This window comes from Notothenia rossii (genome assembly GCF_949606895.1).
Source record: "Notothenia rossii genome assembly, chromosome: 10".
NCBI classification, from domain to species: Eukaryota; Metazoa; Chordata; class Actinopteri; order Perciformes; family Nototheniidae; genus Notothenia; species Notothenia rossii.
In genome coordinates, this window is record NC_136908.1 from 42,776,810 (window position 1) to 42,793,960 (window position 17,151).

A 17,151-nucleotide genomic window follows, 5' to 3' on the forward strand; every position below is an offset into this window, starting at 1 on the left:
CAGGCTGTTGTTGATAGCCTATAAATGTGGCGCTTCTGAGTGGTTGTGTATGTCCGTGCGTGTGTGAGCGCATCAGCGTGCGCTTATGTTTGGGGCGATGGCAATACATCGTATTGTATCGTACCGTCAATGACTAATAGTTGTCCCTGATACATTAAATACATTTTCTTTTTAAAATCTGCCTTAGTTTAATGGTTCGTATGGTTCTTATGTATGAATAATGTAAGTGTGTCACAGGCTCAAACCTCAACACCTGATTATATTTGTTTTTGTCCTTTTTATATTTGTTTTTTTACATTACGTCATGTCTGCCCTCTCTGTACATTGGGGCTGTTTTTTTCATTTGGAATTTTAAAAAAAGCTATAATGTTTATTATCTGACTTTGACTTGGCATTTTCACCCTCAGAGCATCAGTAACTACTACTGAACATATTCAATGATTTTAAGAGAAAAAAGCATGTTTTTACAAGCAACTACCGGCACTACCATTAGCATCTGTTCAGTTGATAAGAGTCGGACCCCCGGTGGACACAAGGCCCCAGTCATCTGCCAAATGTATCCTCAAAGTGGGTCATGGAAATGAAAGGGGAGCGATCCACAATCATGGGCTCACAAATGTTCTCTTGGGCAGTGGCTGGGGAGGATAAAGGTTGCAGGTCCAAATTAAAGTTGCCTCGATGAGAGTTATTGTGTAGAAGAATCAACGCCGCTTTCTCCTTCCTTCATCAGGCCTCAGCATCACATGCTGTGGCGAGTCTGTGCTCAGGTCTAAAGATGGAACCTTATATGGCAGTGAGCGAGTCAGAGAGAGTTATGCTGGTTCTGTGAGCTCTGAGAGCTCTAGCAGAAGGAATACCACTGGTCACAGCTAGCGTATGTTCAGCCGGATCAATGACAACATTATGAAAATGTGATGGGTGCGCAAGGCTAATGGCCGCGAGTGGAGACGGCTCTGGTGATGACTGAGCGGAGTTTTCTACTGTGGATATTCACCGAAGTTAGCGTTTATAAACCCAAAACTTCAAACAGCACATGTGCCAGCAGATCTGATGGAAAAATCGGGCAGGAATTAAGAACACCTGCCAAGAGAACAGGTTCAAGAGTACAGGTTTCCCTGTCGTTTTTTTGGCGATAAGTAATGCTAATATATATCTGTCTCTCTGCTCAGTATTTATACATTAACCCTGTAAACCGCCATGTTTACTTGTGTCTTAAAGGCACATGACCGTGCCCGACAGCAGCAACAAACAAGAAACATCCTGTTATGGAGATAAAGAGCTAAGCTGTTGTAGCCACATTATCCTGTAGTACAGTGACTAAAAGCCACAGGGTGATTAGTCCAGGTAACTATCTATGATAGCAATAAACCTAATTAATTTAATCTAAAAAAAATGTTTTGTCTTTTTAAACAGCGAGGAATATTTTTCATATTATGTAACCATTAAATGTACATATTTTTTTACATTTCCAGAAGACTAGACATTGGAGGTGAATACAAGACGGATTTAATACAGCATCACATTCGGTCTTTGCTAACAGTATGTTTTTTACATACTGTATAGAGAAAGTAATTTCCATCACAAGTGCTCACTGAAGACGCTTATGAAAACGTATCACCCATGTTAGTGGCACTAAACAGGGTCTAAGATTGCTGTAACCTTGTTGCTATGTTTCAGTGGAGTATGACATTTAAAAATGTCAATTAAATGTCTGTGGGTAAAGATGTTCAAAGCCTTCAGGTAAGTGGGAGCGAAGAAAGAGGGTGAAAGTCTATCGAGTCTGATTGCTGTTATTGTCGTCCGCTGAAAGGGTTAATCTCAGCATGTCGCTTTCTTTCCACACAAAGACTGTGTTCCCATCATCCTAAGGCTCTCAGCAAGGTGCACACACAGCATATGAGTCTGGCTGCTGAAGGAAATTAGTGTAGGGGCTTCTGGGAAAGAGAGGAGGGTCCAACAGGTTGGAGCTATAGCTGGTGGGGCTTGTTTGATGATCAACATCATCAAGTGGCCCAATTAACCCCATTTTTATCAGGGTTAAATATCTCTGACACTGTAATATTTTACAAAATCTGTGCTGGTTTAAAAAAAAATCTTGACTTGTATTACATCCCCAGAAAGAGAATGTGACCACAGCAGAGAGTGGAGCAGGCTGGCCAACCTCAGGTCCGGCTCTTTGTGGTCTCCTTTTTCCTTTTCTCATAAAAAGGCTCCATGCTCAACAATAGCTTGTAGATGTGTAACTTAACAGTTCCTTGAGGTACATTTTATTTGCACACTGTAAATACTGTACGTCTGGACACATATTTGCATTTTCTGCATCATTTTGCCATAATGGTGTTATATAGAAATCAGGATTCTACATAGTAAGAAATGTGACTTTTTCTTGCCCCCCCCAATGGTCAATTGTCAGACGAGGCAGTGCTGACCAAATAAGACAATTCTGTTTCTGCATTGATTATCTCGTGCAAGTTTAACTGGGAAATGCTCTGGCTGATGGCCGTTACTTGGCTTTGACTTGATTGTTCAAACAAGCCACGCAATTTAGATCCGGGCACGTAGGAATCTTGCAAATATGAATAGGATCTTTCGGGGCAGGCAGAGAAACTGGTTATTTTCCCCCACAGATGATCTTTCTCATGCTCTAATGTCAGGATATACTGAGAGTTTCAGCATCTAGGACAAAAAGGAATTTTTGTTTCCAACCTCAGCACTAGGCCAATTTCCCCACCTTAGAAACCTCTATCAACACAGAACATGTTATTTAATTAAATACAGAATTCTACTTTTTTTTTTTTTTATATTTCTAGATTTTTAATTATTAAATAACATATATTTTGAGTAGGCCAAATGTATGTTAAATGCACCACCATACCTGTTCCACCCGGATCTCATACTCTCCGTTCAGCTTCTTCCCTCGAAAATACTTGGACCTGCAAAGAAACAGAAGACAAACTATCAAGGAACCGACAAAAGGAGGGTGTTTTATATACAGTGAAATCCTTATACTTCATTCATAATTTGCAGATATTAAAACTAAACAATGGAAAACAATCAAATTGTATTAATGTGTAAATTATTTACTGCAAGGATTAGTTTTTGGTTCCTTTGTAAGGTGATTTGTGTTCTTCAACATGGATCCCCCCCCCCGCCCCTGCAACAGCACAGGGTACAGTGTGTGCTCCAAATGCTCCTTACAGTCAAAACAACCTTAAAATAACCTTTGTTTATTTGATCGAAGGAGAGCTGAAATCTCAACAGACCTTCTAAATACCCTCAGAGTAGGCAAAAATAATGACTCATATTTTCCTCAATTATAGAATGTGACCTGCGGGGCTTCCAGTAAACAGAATATCTTGGCAAAGAGGAACTTGGGGAATAAAGTGCATTAAAAAGAGAAATAAATAAAGAGAAAACATGGTTTGAAGGACAGTCCCTGTGTGTGAAGTTTCTTCTCCTGTTATCACAGAAACACAACGTCCATGGTAGATGTAGGTGCCATAACGCTACAGTACTTAGCCCAAGTTCATTATTTGTATTATTATTATTTGTTTACGTCACTTTTATTTGTTTGTTGAGCACTTCCGGTAATTGTCACATGGGTGTGGTTTGGTTATATAAGTCACCTGTTTGATGTCGAGTGCGGATGACATTTTTTCTGTAGACCGTTTTGTCCATAGTTACTATGTTATGATTTTGTTTATTAAATATCCTAAAACTATCTTGCTTCACTATGGACTTTCTCTTCGAAAACGCGTCACAGTTTATAGCCAAGTTTAGCCTCTCGGCGACTCAAACGTAACTGGAAATTGAGCCGCCACAGTAGTTGCAATGAGCTTTCACATTATTCTAAAGGAGCGATATGAGGAAGTAATGTTGGAACCATCAAGCTCTGAGGCACTTCTTTGTCGTTTTCAACCTGTGAACCTCCAACTGAAAGGGTTATCTCTCTCTCTCTCATCAGATTCGCAGTACTGAGATTGACTTCGGCTGATTCAAAGCTGGACTTTGTGTAGAGAACAACCACAGTAAAAAGTTGACATGTTGCATTTTTACATTTGGTTTATTTGAACACAGATGGAAAATTAACTTGTTTATTGGCTTGTCATCCCTACAGGTTTGGTTCAAAACCATGGCTGTTTAAAAATAACTAGATACACCGTTGGAGGCGGAGCTTGTTAATCCCTGGCACATGAAACCAAAACGGGCTGACGCAAGTACAGAAATACTCAGATCATCCAGGGATCTGGGCCACGTCCCCAGAAAGTGCATCAGGCTAAACTTTGGTAGTAGCCAAACGGTGGTACTAAAAATAGCGTGTCAGCAAGCGCATTTGCGCCACTTTAAGCCCCGCCTATAATTTATTATATCGCAGCAGCATCACGGCAGAGGCCTGTACTACGAAGCAGGATTTGGGATTAGCGAGGGAACTTCAGGGTTAGCGGTCCTACGACGCTGGTTCACGTAAGTTCACGTAAGTTCACGTAAGTTCACTTCTCACTTCTCCATATCTCTAAAAAACATGTTCAAAAGTGTAATTGTTCATAGCCATGTTGTGTCCAAGTGCTCTGTGGGTCTCAGCGTTGAACCCTCACCCCTTGAGGACATGGTTGCAGGTTGCTGAGGTTCTGGGCGACATGCTGGAGGCCTTCGATAACTGCGACAGGCTGTTTGGGATGAATGGTGCGTTCCAGTTGTACTGGGAAGTGGGAGTACCTGTTTCCAGTTCCAACTGGAGCACCCCCTGATGTCGGTATTCCTACCTAGCACGATGACCGAGATCATCCAAGATCATCAACCGGTATTGCAAACAACGGCTAACCTGAGGTAAATGCTAGAGCTGTCAACAAGGCCAACAACATTGCTGTGGGCGTCCCTCTTTTCCGAATTGTTCTACTGGAACTGGTCGACTCGGATGTGAGGTCACTCCCAGTTCCGACCTCCAACTTCCGATGTAACACAGCATTAAGGCTCATCTCAACCTACTCAGACCAGAACACCCAGCAGAGCCTCCTCCCTTGTCTCCCCCATGTCTGCTTCTTTGTTTCTCATCTCCCTGTATCAGTTCTTTACGTCTGTTCATTATTGCTCATTACTGCCGCTGAGAGGGATCTACTTCTTAACGTCTCCGAGCTGGTCTGGGCCTCTAGCTGTCTCATTCTCTGTAATTTTGGAAGCCATGAATCTTCAGCTTGACTGACCTACATACTACACAATGTACCCTGTCACCCTGGCCCACCACCACCATGAGGCAGGACCCTCAGACTCACCCGCTAAAAATGATTGGTATGCGTTTCAAGTAATTGCAACACATTTTGTCACTTCAAGTAATCAATTTAATTTACAGACGGCTTTCTGGTTTTACATGTGTCCAGATGTAAACACTGCACTCCGTAGAGAGGTCTGAGCCTTCCTTCTCCCAGCCCTGCACACACCCACTATAAATACCATGGAATTGAATTCCATTTCCCCCCCATGAGATTAGGTTCTTTTGTGTACCACTAATAGGAAGCGTATGAGTCATGTACAGTAAACGGAAAACCAATTGGCCCTCAAGATGTATTTATTTTGTAAAACATTTGTTCCTGCTTCTATTTGTATCCACCTTCCTAAACTTGATGTGGTGCTAATACTGCATTGTTTACAAAGGAGGTTTCCATGATGGACACATGTTTTTACATCATGCTTATATACCAAACTGTTGGTTTAGCTCATGTTTCTCCTATGAAGGACACAAGGTTCCCAGTAACAGTGAGTATGTTTCATCATAATCTGACTAGTCGTGTAATTATTAGCATTAAATCCCTTAAAGTGGCAAGTGTAAAGCTAGTTAACTATTTACACATTCATTATTCGCTGAGAAACATCTTTATTTATTCGTCTTAAGTTGTGTTTGTGTTTGTGTCCTCTTTATGGCTGTCCCTGGCTAAGAATTAACATAGATGAATCTGATTAGTTATGCATATGGAGGCGTGTGGTACAGTGGGTTGAGCGTTGGTGTTCGGATCAGGGGGTCACAGGTTCAAACCCCACAGCAGTCAGCATGTCGTTGTGTCCCTGGGCAAGATACTTCACCCCAAATTGCTCCTGTGGGGATTGCCCACAGTATTGAGTATAAAAGTCGCTTTGGATAAAAGCGTCTGACAAGTAACATGTAATAATGTCTTTCCTGACGTTGACTGATTTGGATGTATTTTTGATGCTTATTGATGGTCACTATTTGTTGTGTATTATGCTGACAGGCGGAGAGACTGAAAATGGTTCCTTATCCTGCCTGCTTTCCCAAGGTTTAATTAGAACTTTTGGCACTAACTATTTCCCCCCATTTTCAGAAGAAAGGAAGATACACAAAGAGGGTGACTACTTCTACGCACACTATGCTAATATTAACCTAGAAATTGCCCTAACCGATCAATTCTAAATAAATAAAGTGCTTTGATAGTGCTATGTTTGTGTAAGTCCCTGATGAATAAATGCATTTCCTGGATGTTCTAACAGTTTTATATTGTTATTTAGTAGGGTTGCACCGAATGGGAAATTCTTGGCCGAAACCGATACCGAAAATAGGAAACAGTTGGCCGAAAACCGAATGCTGAAAGGCCGAAAATGATTAATAGAAATATATATATATATATATATATATATATATATAAATATATATATATAATGTATACATTTTTTACGAATGTTGTTCAGCTACCTGATTATGGAAAAATACATGATTATGGCAAAACTGAACTTAAATAATAATCACTATTATGGGTCCATAAAACATTTATCAACACTTTTGTATGCATACAGTACATTAATTCCAAGTAAAGTGCATTTTCTTTTCTCTGTAGGATAACTAAAACAAAGTTCCTTTGAGAACAAAGCCAAGGTGCTTTAAAATTGCATAAACATCTAGGCCAGTAGGCCTACAACAAAATAGTGTAAATAAAGACTGTAACAGCCAGGCCTTCAACAACAACAAATGCACCTATAAGTTTGGTAACCTAACGTGTTGTTATGATGACGTAATCAAAACGCGGCGACAAGCACGGCGCGCCACCATGCTCGCGGCTGGCTCACAGCCAACATGTCTGCCACTTGGAGATATTTCAAAATATCAGAGAAAGAGGCGCGGATTGCGATTTGTAAAACGTAGTCAGCTGAAATTTCTCGAGGAGGTGTAACTGCAAAGACTTTCACCACTTCGGGATTACTCCACCACTTGAAATAGAAACACCCGGACAAATATCCGGAGTATGATCAACGTAACCCTGTTCTCTGACATTCGGTGATATCTTTTCGGTGCTAAAACCCTTTCGGCCGAAAGGGCCTTTTTAACCATTTTCGGCCGATAATTTTCAGTGGCCAAATATTCGGTGCATCCCTATTATTTTGCATTTCTCAGGATAACACCAAGACGCTGCATCAATGGCTTCCTGCTAATTTCTCATGCAACTATTTCAAATGATTTCAGCCTGTTTAATAGACATTATCAGTGATTATCGCTGAACATCTAAAACATCAGATGGGCCAAACTGTAAGGTAACTGTCATTCTGAAGTGGAAGTAAAACTTTTGATTCTACGTCACCTGCCTTAAACCTTGTACTTTGTGTAGCAGGCCCCTTCTGACCTATATCAATAACGCTGATAACTTCTAATGATGTTGCGCTTATAAAATTCAAGCAGGGTCGAGCTGAATTTTTTTTATGAACAAAACTATAAATAGGCGGAAAAATAGGCTATCACTTTAATTGAAAGAAACCAAGGAATTCTAGAAATTGGTATGTTTCAACACCACATTTCCCTGACACCACTGTAACTCAGATTAAATGCTGAATCAGGAAACTTTAAATAGCTGACTATTCGTGCTCACCTAGTGTCCACCTGATCAGTGGAAGTCAATTAATAAAGCTAATAGTATTTATATAGCCACATTTCACAAACTGCAAATTTACCTCAACATTTTTTGTCAAGACTGCTGTAAGGTAAGGTAAGGTAAGGTACGTTTATTTATATAGCACATTTCAGACGCAGAGGCAATTCAAAGTGCTTTACATGATCATTAACACATGATAGTAGAACAGAGAGGAACACAATAAATAAAAATAATGGAATAACAGAATAAAAACAATGCATTAATGAGATATAAAATAGTTTAAAAACGACATTGTAAATACGGTAAGTGCTAAAACAAGTTAAAAGGCTTCTGGGTAAGCAGCTGTAAAAAGTAGTGTTTTTAGCCTCGACTTAAAAGAACTCAGCTGTAGTGGCATTAGATGGTACATTTTCACAATGTCAGGACCCTATAAAGAAATGCATAGATATTTTTGACAGCATGAACAGCATGAAGAAGCACCTCCTTGCTGTTACTGAGGAACTGCACACGGCTAAAGCAGCCTCCCTCTCCTCTGTCATCATCCTTTTGGACCTGTCTGCTGCATTCGATACAGTGAATCATCAGATCCTCCTTTGCACTCTCCAAGAACTTGGAGTTTCAGGCACTGCACTTTCCCTCCTCACCTCATACCTCAAAGACCGCACCTACAGGGTTACTTGGAGAGGGTCCGAGTCCGACCCTTGTCAATTAACTACAGAGGTCCCTCAGGGCTCTGTTCTTGGTCCCCTCCTCTTCTCCTTGTACACAAACTCGCTCGGATCAGTCATTAGCCCGCATGGTTTTTTATACCACTGCTAGGCTGACGACACCCAATTAATTATGTCCTTTCCCCGCTCAGAGACCCAGGTCGTCGCACGCATCACTGCTTTTCTAGCTGACATCTCTCAGTGGATGTCTGCTCACCACCTCAAGCTCAACCTTGACAAGACTGAACTGCTTTTCCTTCCAGGAAAAGATTGTCCCACTCTTGACCTGACAATCAACATCGGCACCTCTACTGTTTCCCCGACTCTGACTGCAAGGAGTCTGGGTGTGACCCTAGATAACAAACTGTCCTTCACTGCAAACATAGCTGCTACAACCCGCTGCTGCAGATACACGCTTTACAACATCAGGAGAATACGTCCCCAGCTGACCCAGAAAGCGACGCAGGTTCTGGTCCAGACTCTTGTCATCTCACGCCTAGACTACTGCAATTCCCTTCTGACTGGTCTACCTGCATGTGCCATCCGACCTCTGCAGCTCATCCAGAATGCAGCTGCTCGTCTGGTCTTCAACCTTCCTAAATTCTCCCACACCACGCCTCTCCTCCGCTCCCTTCACTGGCTTCCAGTAACTGCTAGAATCCACTTCAAGACAATGGTACTAGCGTACCATGCTGTGAATGGATCTGGCCCTTCCTACATCCAGGACATGGTTAAACCGTACACCCCAGCACGTGCACTCCGCTCTGCATCAGCCAAACAGCTCGCTGCACCCGCACTGCGAGGGGGACCCAAGTTCCCATCAGCAAAAACACGTGGGTTTGCTATCCTGGCTCCAAAATGGTGGAATGAGCTCCCCATTGAAATCAGGACAGCAGAAAGCTTACACTTCTTCCGGCGCAGACTGAAAACTCATCTCTTTCGACTCCACTTCGAGCGATAGAATTATTAACAAAGAACTTATATACTAATAAAGGACTGGCTTATCTAAAGCCAGTTGAGTAGCACTTGAAATGTTTGGCTCTATGAAACCTGATGTACTTACTGTATATGATTCTGTTTTCTTCAAGTTTGTATTTTGTTGGTCGAACGCACTTATTGTAAGTCGCTTTGGATAAAAGCGTCAGCTAAATGCAATGTAATGTAATCCCTCTCAGGTTAATCAGAGTCAAACCACAGATATCTGAGATCTCACCGTTTATAAGAAACTTCAGACATGAAGAAATTCTGGAACACGGATGTCCTTAATTAAGTTTATTCTCTACCTTATGGGTGTTTTTTATATATTTATATATCTGGTCCTTGCTGCTGGTGCAAGCACTTTGGAGTTTGTGAACGTATGCCCTGTTAAAATGTAACTAGGATTAATAAAAGCCAACTTGTTTCTGTATTTGTGCCCTTTAGAGTTCAGTGCTGTGTCAGCTCCCAGCTTTTTCTTCAGAGAAGAAATGGTTGAATTGAGCAACCTGATTTTTATTTTATTCAGATCACAGTGCAAACAGAGCGACAGCCTCTTGGCAAAACGGAGAGAGAGAGATATAGAGAGAGGGAGAGAGATAGAAAGGGTGGATTGTGGTGCTGGGGATGATGCTCCGAGACGTTGCCCTGTGCACTGCTATTGTGCATCAGTCACTGCTGGAGGCCAAACTGTCAGGACGGAGCAGCGTTCCCCCAGAGACCCCGTTCCCCGGCCCGGAATGCCCAGGAGAAACTCAACTCCGAGAGACACAGATCAACCACAGTACTTTATCCTCTTCAAGTCATCCATATTTTAATCTTACAATAAATATTTTGCCAAGAAATAGCTAATAAATTACTTCCATAATGATAGTTTCCTGTAGTTTCAATTTACACTCCATGATAAAATCAGTAAATCATAATGTTTCTGATGACAGGAAACGCTTCAGTAGAATACTTTTGACTCAAGTGCAGTTGCTCTTTTAAATTAAAAGTATCATGCTGAAGCAATTTAATTTCTTATTAATTGAATTTGTTGTTTACAGAAAACAATATTGGTGAACATTTGTCGCTGCCTGGGATTGGCCCACAGCTTGTTTGTGTGGTCAGCTTGGTGTACGCTAACAGATTGTTGACTACACAGCTAACAAGCTTACAAAGCATATTTTAAAAGATCCCAAAGCTCACTGGAGATGCTCAGTGTCCAGATGATCTGCTCCCACAAACTGGCTTTTCGTCTGTGCTAAAGTTTGTTTGAAATATCATAAAGCTCTTGCTGCCATGGCTTGACGAGTCCAGCGAGATGATTGGTTGTCTGAACAGGAGACGTGTCCTCCTGCGCACCCTCCTTCAGAGCAAGGACACTCTTTTCTGTCCTCTTGTCCTTCATCAGCTGGGAAAGATAGCTATCCCTGGATTTCTCTCGCTGTGCTGTGAGGGAAGATCTTCCTGGTCTTCTCTCTCTGTTCTTCTGTATGAGAAGCTGGAATCTTTCCAGTGTCTTCCTAACCTCCACTTCCTGTTTTCCAAAAGCGTGAATAGATTGCATATAAAATACAACAGAATAGTTAAAGTGCATGATCTGGTGTGGACTGAGAGCTTTCTTCTATTCATTCCAAACAAAGCTGGATGTTATCACTGGGCGGAAAAGAGCTTCATGACCGAGTGTAAAGACTTAACAGTTACTACCAAGCTCAACTAATGAGGTACATATAATATATATATACATATTGTTGGAGCTATATATTGCTTTATGTTGTTCTTGCTGTTATTGTTTATTGTTAATGTATATTTATTTAGTCTAACTACTAAATTAGCAATTAAAATATTTCTTTATGCTTTTATTTTGAAGGCAGTTCTAGGCCCTGGGTGATAGGGCACCTGCTGATCAGTATATATTGGAGGCTGGTGGTGGGATCAGTAGGCACATGTTCTTTTACCAGGGTTAGCACAAGGAGGCTTCAGGAAAAGCACAGGGCAAGATATAGGAACACTGTTGTACTTTTGATGATATTGGATCAATGAAATGCACAGAAACGATGTTCTTGCCTGGACTTTGATCATTCCCTGCTTCTGATTCGCCAGCTGGTGCCTTAGCGGCAGTATTCGTTTTGAGGTCATTTTCTCTTTTATTTCTTACATGTATAAATGTACGCTAAGTAGGCTGAGTAAGATTGTAAGTCTATTTAAGACACTAACCAGTTGCAGTTTGGGAAATGTAGGATCCAGTGTTTCTGGAACTTCATTCACACTAAATGTGGACAAAAAACAAGGGTTGGCTAAGCTACAAAGTTGGTGTATTGATATATATGTATTGATATTGGATGTACATTTGTTACATATATATATATATAAGGAACACATGGAAGGAAAATTCAGTCCATTCATATAATACATTAATAAGAAAATAATAATAACAAATAAAAAAAGAGTGAGATGTGAGAGCATGGTGTAGCAGGTCAGTCTGATGCCCTCATACTGTGGCAGGCAGAGACACACAGTCCTGCAAGAATGCAGCTTTCTTTATTTTGAGTTATTAATTTTCTTTTTAAAATAATTGAGGATTCTTACTATTACATTTTGGGTAGAATTGTTCCCGTAGCCTACCGGTTTACATTTATGGCATGTTTTTTTTTACCTCTCTGTTTCTATGGCCAGTCTGTGAGCATTCAGTCTGTACTTTTAACTTAGATACTGAGTATTACTTAAAAACACCATGATTCTTAGGCAGGTTTCAGAGTGACAGTCACAGGTCAAGATTTCAGCCAGAAGAGCCGCTGTCCAGAACATCTCTAAACTCCCACACTGAGAGGGAAGATGATCTCAGGAGCAGAGTTTGATTTAAACCTCAGACGCTGTCACACACCTCCATCTGCTGGCTGAAGCTGCTCCTACAGACATATCTGAGCATGCAGAGCAGTGAGGGGGGCTGGACTACAGTGCCCCTCTGTGGCCAGAAAAGGAACTTGCTGAGTTAAAAAAAAAAAACAATTGAAATGTTTATTACCTGTTAACATTAGTTTGAATTTTGCTTGGATTCATGTTCATGTTCCATTTGAGAGAAATAGTGGCACCCTCATGGGTTAATACAGCGCAGAGAGGAAAGCTTGAGGAACATACAAGAACTTCTTCAGTGTCACTTTTAAAGGGACCCTTCACCAATTTTACAAATGAAGTACTTTGGATAATACTATTAATTCCTTTAATACTCTATGAAGTGTGCCACAAAGTCTGAAGCCTGACAGTGATGTCATCATCAAACCTTTTTCTTCCTTGTTTCTTATTGGTTGTAACAAATGTACACTAAGTAGGCTGAGGAAGATTGTAAGTCTATTTAAGACACTAACCAGTTGCAGTTTGGGAAATGTAGGATCTGCTCGCCTGCTTTACTCACATCGCTGCTGCTCTACACAGTCCTCAATGATGTGTTCAGGTTACCTGCTGGTGCTGTTCTTTGCACATGTGTCTCGCTATCTCCGACTCTGGAAGCGAATCATCATCCACGGGGGAAGAAGCCTGCCTCATATCCGAAACATAGGCTAGCTCAGAGCATGGCTCAGACGCCGCTGGAACGAGCAGCAGCTCCCGCACCACACGCATCAATCGGAGTCTGAACGAATGGCCGGGTGTCTGCAATCACGAGGAATGTAATCTCAATGCCGTGTTGGGGGAGAGTTATCTAATCTCTATCCGGTGTTGGGGGATAGTCTTAAAAGCACCTCTTCTCCTTAGCATTCGTAAACAAGTAGATTGTTGCTTTTATTTGCTTTCAGTGGTCTATTGTTTTTATTATATGGCTGTTTTTTGTTTTTTTAATTGTTACGTTTATTCTGGTTTGTTTTGTGTTTGTATCTTTTATTTTAAATGTATTTATTTTATGTTTTGTGAGCTGAGCTGTGTGATTTTATATTTTATATATCTCTCTGTACAGCACTTTGGTCTGGAGGTTTTAAAGTGCTGTATAAATAAAGTTGGATTGGATTAGTTATCTAATCATCACTCAATGTTCTTTGTAAATCTTTGGAGTGATGAGGTCCGAGCCTGGACGCCAAACTCAAACTATATGCTGCTTCTAATAAACATATTAAGAAACACGTGAGTTGTCTGACAAATGGCGCCACCTACTCACCTCGGTGACCAACTCATTAGAATCACACAAAGAAAGGGGATGAAACAATCATTATTTTTGCTTTATCGTCTGCTAATTTCCTCAACATTTGTTTAAAAGTTGCAATTAAATTTGATCGAAACCAATAACTGTCTTTGGCAAGCCAATCCGTTATAGAGCACTGTGTAAGAAGTGAAAAGGATATCAAACTCAAATGTTGTCCTAAAGGCTCAGTCAACATGCCACTGGTTAGGATTAGAATCAACATATTGAAGTCAAAGTATAACTACATATATAAAACTTGACAAAGGCAGGATAGTTTGCAGGGCTGCTGCAGTGAATTCAAATATAACATGAGTTTCTGTGCCAACCCTGTATAAAATCTGATTCATGCACAAAAAAGACTTTCCTTTTCCTTTTGGTGCATAAAACCAACCAAGCACTTGTCCAAGGCTCCATTATTCACTCTTTATATAAGTAGTAGTTTGTTTAGGAGAGTGAAGTCCCTGCTGTTCCCTGCAGAGTGAGCAGGCCTCAGGTACCTCATTCACAACAACGCAACTCCGGTTCAAGCTCCGTGCTAGAGCTTTTCAGGTTCAGAACCGGTTCTTCGGTTTAGCTCCGGCTCTTTTCACACTGCCCAGAGTCCGACTGGTGCTGCGTCATTGCGTCATCGTTTGCGTCATGACGTAACCGTTTGCGTGCCTGCTTCATAAAGCCAAACCGCGCGGAAACCCCTCACAGCTTTCACTGACAACAACAACAATGGCCGATTGTGCTACAGCTTCCTCTGTACCTCTTCGGAAGACCAGATTCCCAGTAGGTAGCTGGTCTCTTCAGTGGACCACTGCTGCTTGTCAAGTTTCTCCATCGTTGTGTACCAACTGGATAAAACGCCGGCTTTTTGTTGTTGTTCAGGGGTTGATCCCGCCCCTGCCCCCGCCTCGACGTAAGCGTGACGTATTTGGTGCTTTTGCTCCAGCCGGACAATTTTTTGGTGCTCGAAATGAACCGGATTCAGGAGCTAAGAGGCTTCTCCGCTGCGGTGTGAACAGGAAAACCCGGTGCTTTTCAAGCTCCAGCTCCGAACCGGCCCTGGTGTGAATGAGGTAAGTGAGCCTAAAGAGCTGCAGGAGGATCCTCCGCCGGCTCCTTTCAGCAACACTGGGGTGTCAGGAGGGGCCCTTTTGGGATTTCAGCTAAATCCGTAAAGAAAATAATCTGCCAGGCTTTTCAGAACATGAGAGCCATCTTGGTGCTTTTGACACGGCTATCAGCGGGGTGCTTTAATTTAGTGATCGTTTTTACACCCAGGCATGATATTCTGCTGGAGGATTGGATGTTCCCTACATAATGATCCCTGCTAACTGTGTACATAATTTCAAAGGGCAGGACATAGCTAAAAGCAGCTTCAGTGAGGTCGCTTCACCAGCAAATGTCAGGCTGAAGAATATCAATTCATGAAATGGAAGAGTGGTTTATTGATTGAGAAGACGAACATGATAAACTGGCCGCTGCATGTCTTAACTCTACAGAGCAGGGGGAGACAACATCAGCTCTAAGGGGCTGTTGCTGAAAGGTTTTCTCATCCAAGTTCATTTATTTTTCTGTCATCTTTAGAGGAAATTACCTTCCCTTGTTACCATGACAGCCATACAAAAGCCAAGGATGAATAAGTCTATGATAAACAATAAAATATCCCGCTCCTTTCAAATCAAACCAGAAGAATGTTTTTCGAGTTAGCAGGAGCTAAGAAACAAAAGGTAAGCAAAACAACAACACCTAACAAAAGGTAAGCTTGACTCCACTTTTCACATCTCAGGCACAATCTATTTGCCCATATTTAAAGTCCTAAACTAAGAACTGGTTAACATGTTGGCACTTCAGGGCTCCCTCATGTCAAAGTCAGTGCTTTTTAACCTAACCCTAACACCGTAATACGTTTTGGTTACATTCCCAAAGTCTCTTCGTTAAAAAAGGTCTTTGGTTAATGCAAGCTTGCAAGATTACCACATTGTGTTCAACAACATAAAATACATCAGTGAATACTCCACTGGACTTTGCTGACATTTGACTAAACGAGGCTGCTAACTTGCTGGACTTTCGCTGAACATTCGCTGAGTGTTCACCAAACGTTCGCCGACGCGTGAAGTCATGTCGTTTTTTCTGGGTTCACTTTTTACTTCTGGCTATTGCATTTATGCTTCAACCATTATAAAAGATGTGTATGTGGAAATTATCCGGCTGAACAAAAGTAGTTTAGTGTCATAAATGTGTTAGCCAACAACCTTCTGCAACATTTCAAAATCACATGCTTTTCTTCAAAGAGGAAGCGATGCTAGCTTCTGGGTCGGCCTACAAAAATACCTCATCACTGTACAACCGTATAGACCAGCGGTTCTCAACTGGTGGGTCGCGACCCAAAAGTGGGTCGCAGACGCGTTTCGAGTGGGTTGCAGATGTGTGAGTGAAGTAAAAAAATGTAAAAAAAACTAAAAGAAAATATTATCTTTTTGAAAAAAGTCACAAAAAAAAGTCAAACGATTTTCTAACGCTGTGCATGCAGTAGGCGTTGGACTGGAAGTACCAGAAACCATAAACGGTTTTGAAAACCTCTGTCACGTAGTGATTATCTTCTCAATAAAACATCTTTGGTGATGTTTTTTAGAGTCTTCTGGCCAATCAGACTCAAGATTGTTGCCGGAAGTCCCCACGGAGAAGGCAGGTCACAGAACAATGGGGGCTATCTACCCTTACCCACAATTTAAAGTAATTCACACAAACTATCTCCTCTTTACTCTTCTCTCTGTGTGGAGCAGCAAGTTCAGCTGTCAGAACCAAGTGAAAAACAAACAATGGCATACAATATTATTAATATGTCGGGAGGCAATAGATTAATTTATTTTCTTCTCAGATTGTACCAGAATGCGTAGTTTATATGTTAGTATTTCTAAAAATCTCCTGGGAGAGAATCCCCCCTGACCCCCCTTCTCGGGTTGGGTTTTCAGCATGTGTGCCTTTTTATGTTATACAGTTCAGCTTTGATTCCATCATCTCATTTAACCTTTTTTAAAAGCATATGACTTCACTAACTTACTTTTTGAATAAATATGATGAAGTTGAATTTATATCTTACTGTTTGTATGTGGGCTTTTTTATGATGATGCGGATCTTTCAGATCAAATTGACTCTTACACATGGTATTGTGTAGTGTTGGATTCACAGTAGTCTGGTTCCGGTCTTGACTCGGTCCCGTCCTGCCTTGGTCTTGGTCTTGACTTGGTCTTGACCTCTTAAAGTCTTGGTCTTGTCTTGGTCTCGACCTCTTAAGGTCTTGACTTGGTCTTGACCTCTTAAAGTCTTGGTCTTGGTTAAGGTGATCTTGACTACAACACTAGCTGTCGTGTTTTCCATCCTCAAAAGCAGTCTATGGTCCCCAGGCAGCGTGTCATAGCACTAGTTTGATGTTTTGGGAAGGACACTACGCTTGCCT

The 17,151-nt window shown here is 41.4% G+C and overlaps 1 protein-coding gene across 2 annotated transcripts in view; it reads right to left on the bottom strand.

Annotated features, from left to right (window-relative positions):
- LOC307023033 (synapsin-3-like) overlaps positions 1-17,151 on the bottom strand; it is a 95,816-nt gene that overhangs the window by 56,205 nt on the left and 22,460 nt on the right. For both annotated transcript variants that reach the window (XM_079656027.1, XM_079656026.1), the window contains exon 3: positions 2,876-2,933. In XM_079656027.1, coding sequence (XP_079512153.1) covers positions 2,876-2,933 — 58 coding nt within the window. The remainder of the gene's footprint in view (positions 1-2,875; positions 2,934-17,151) is intronic.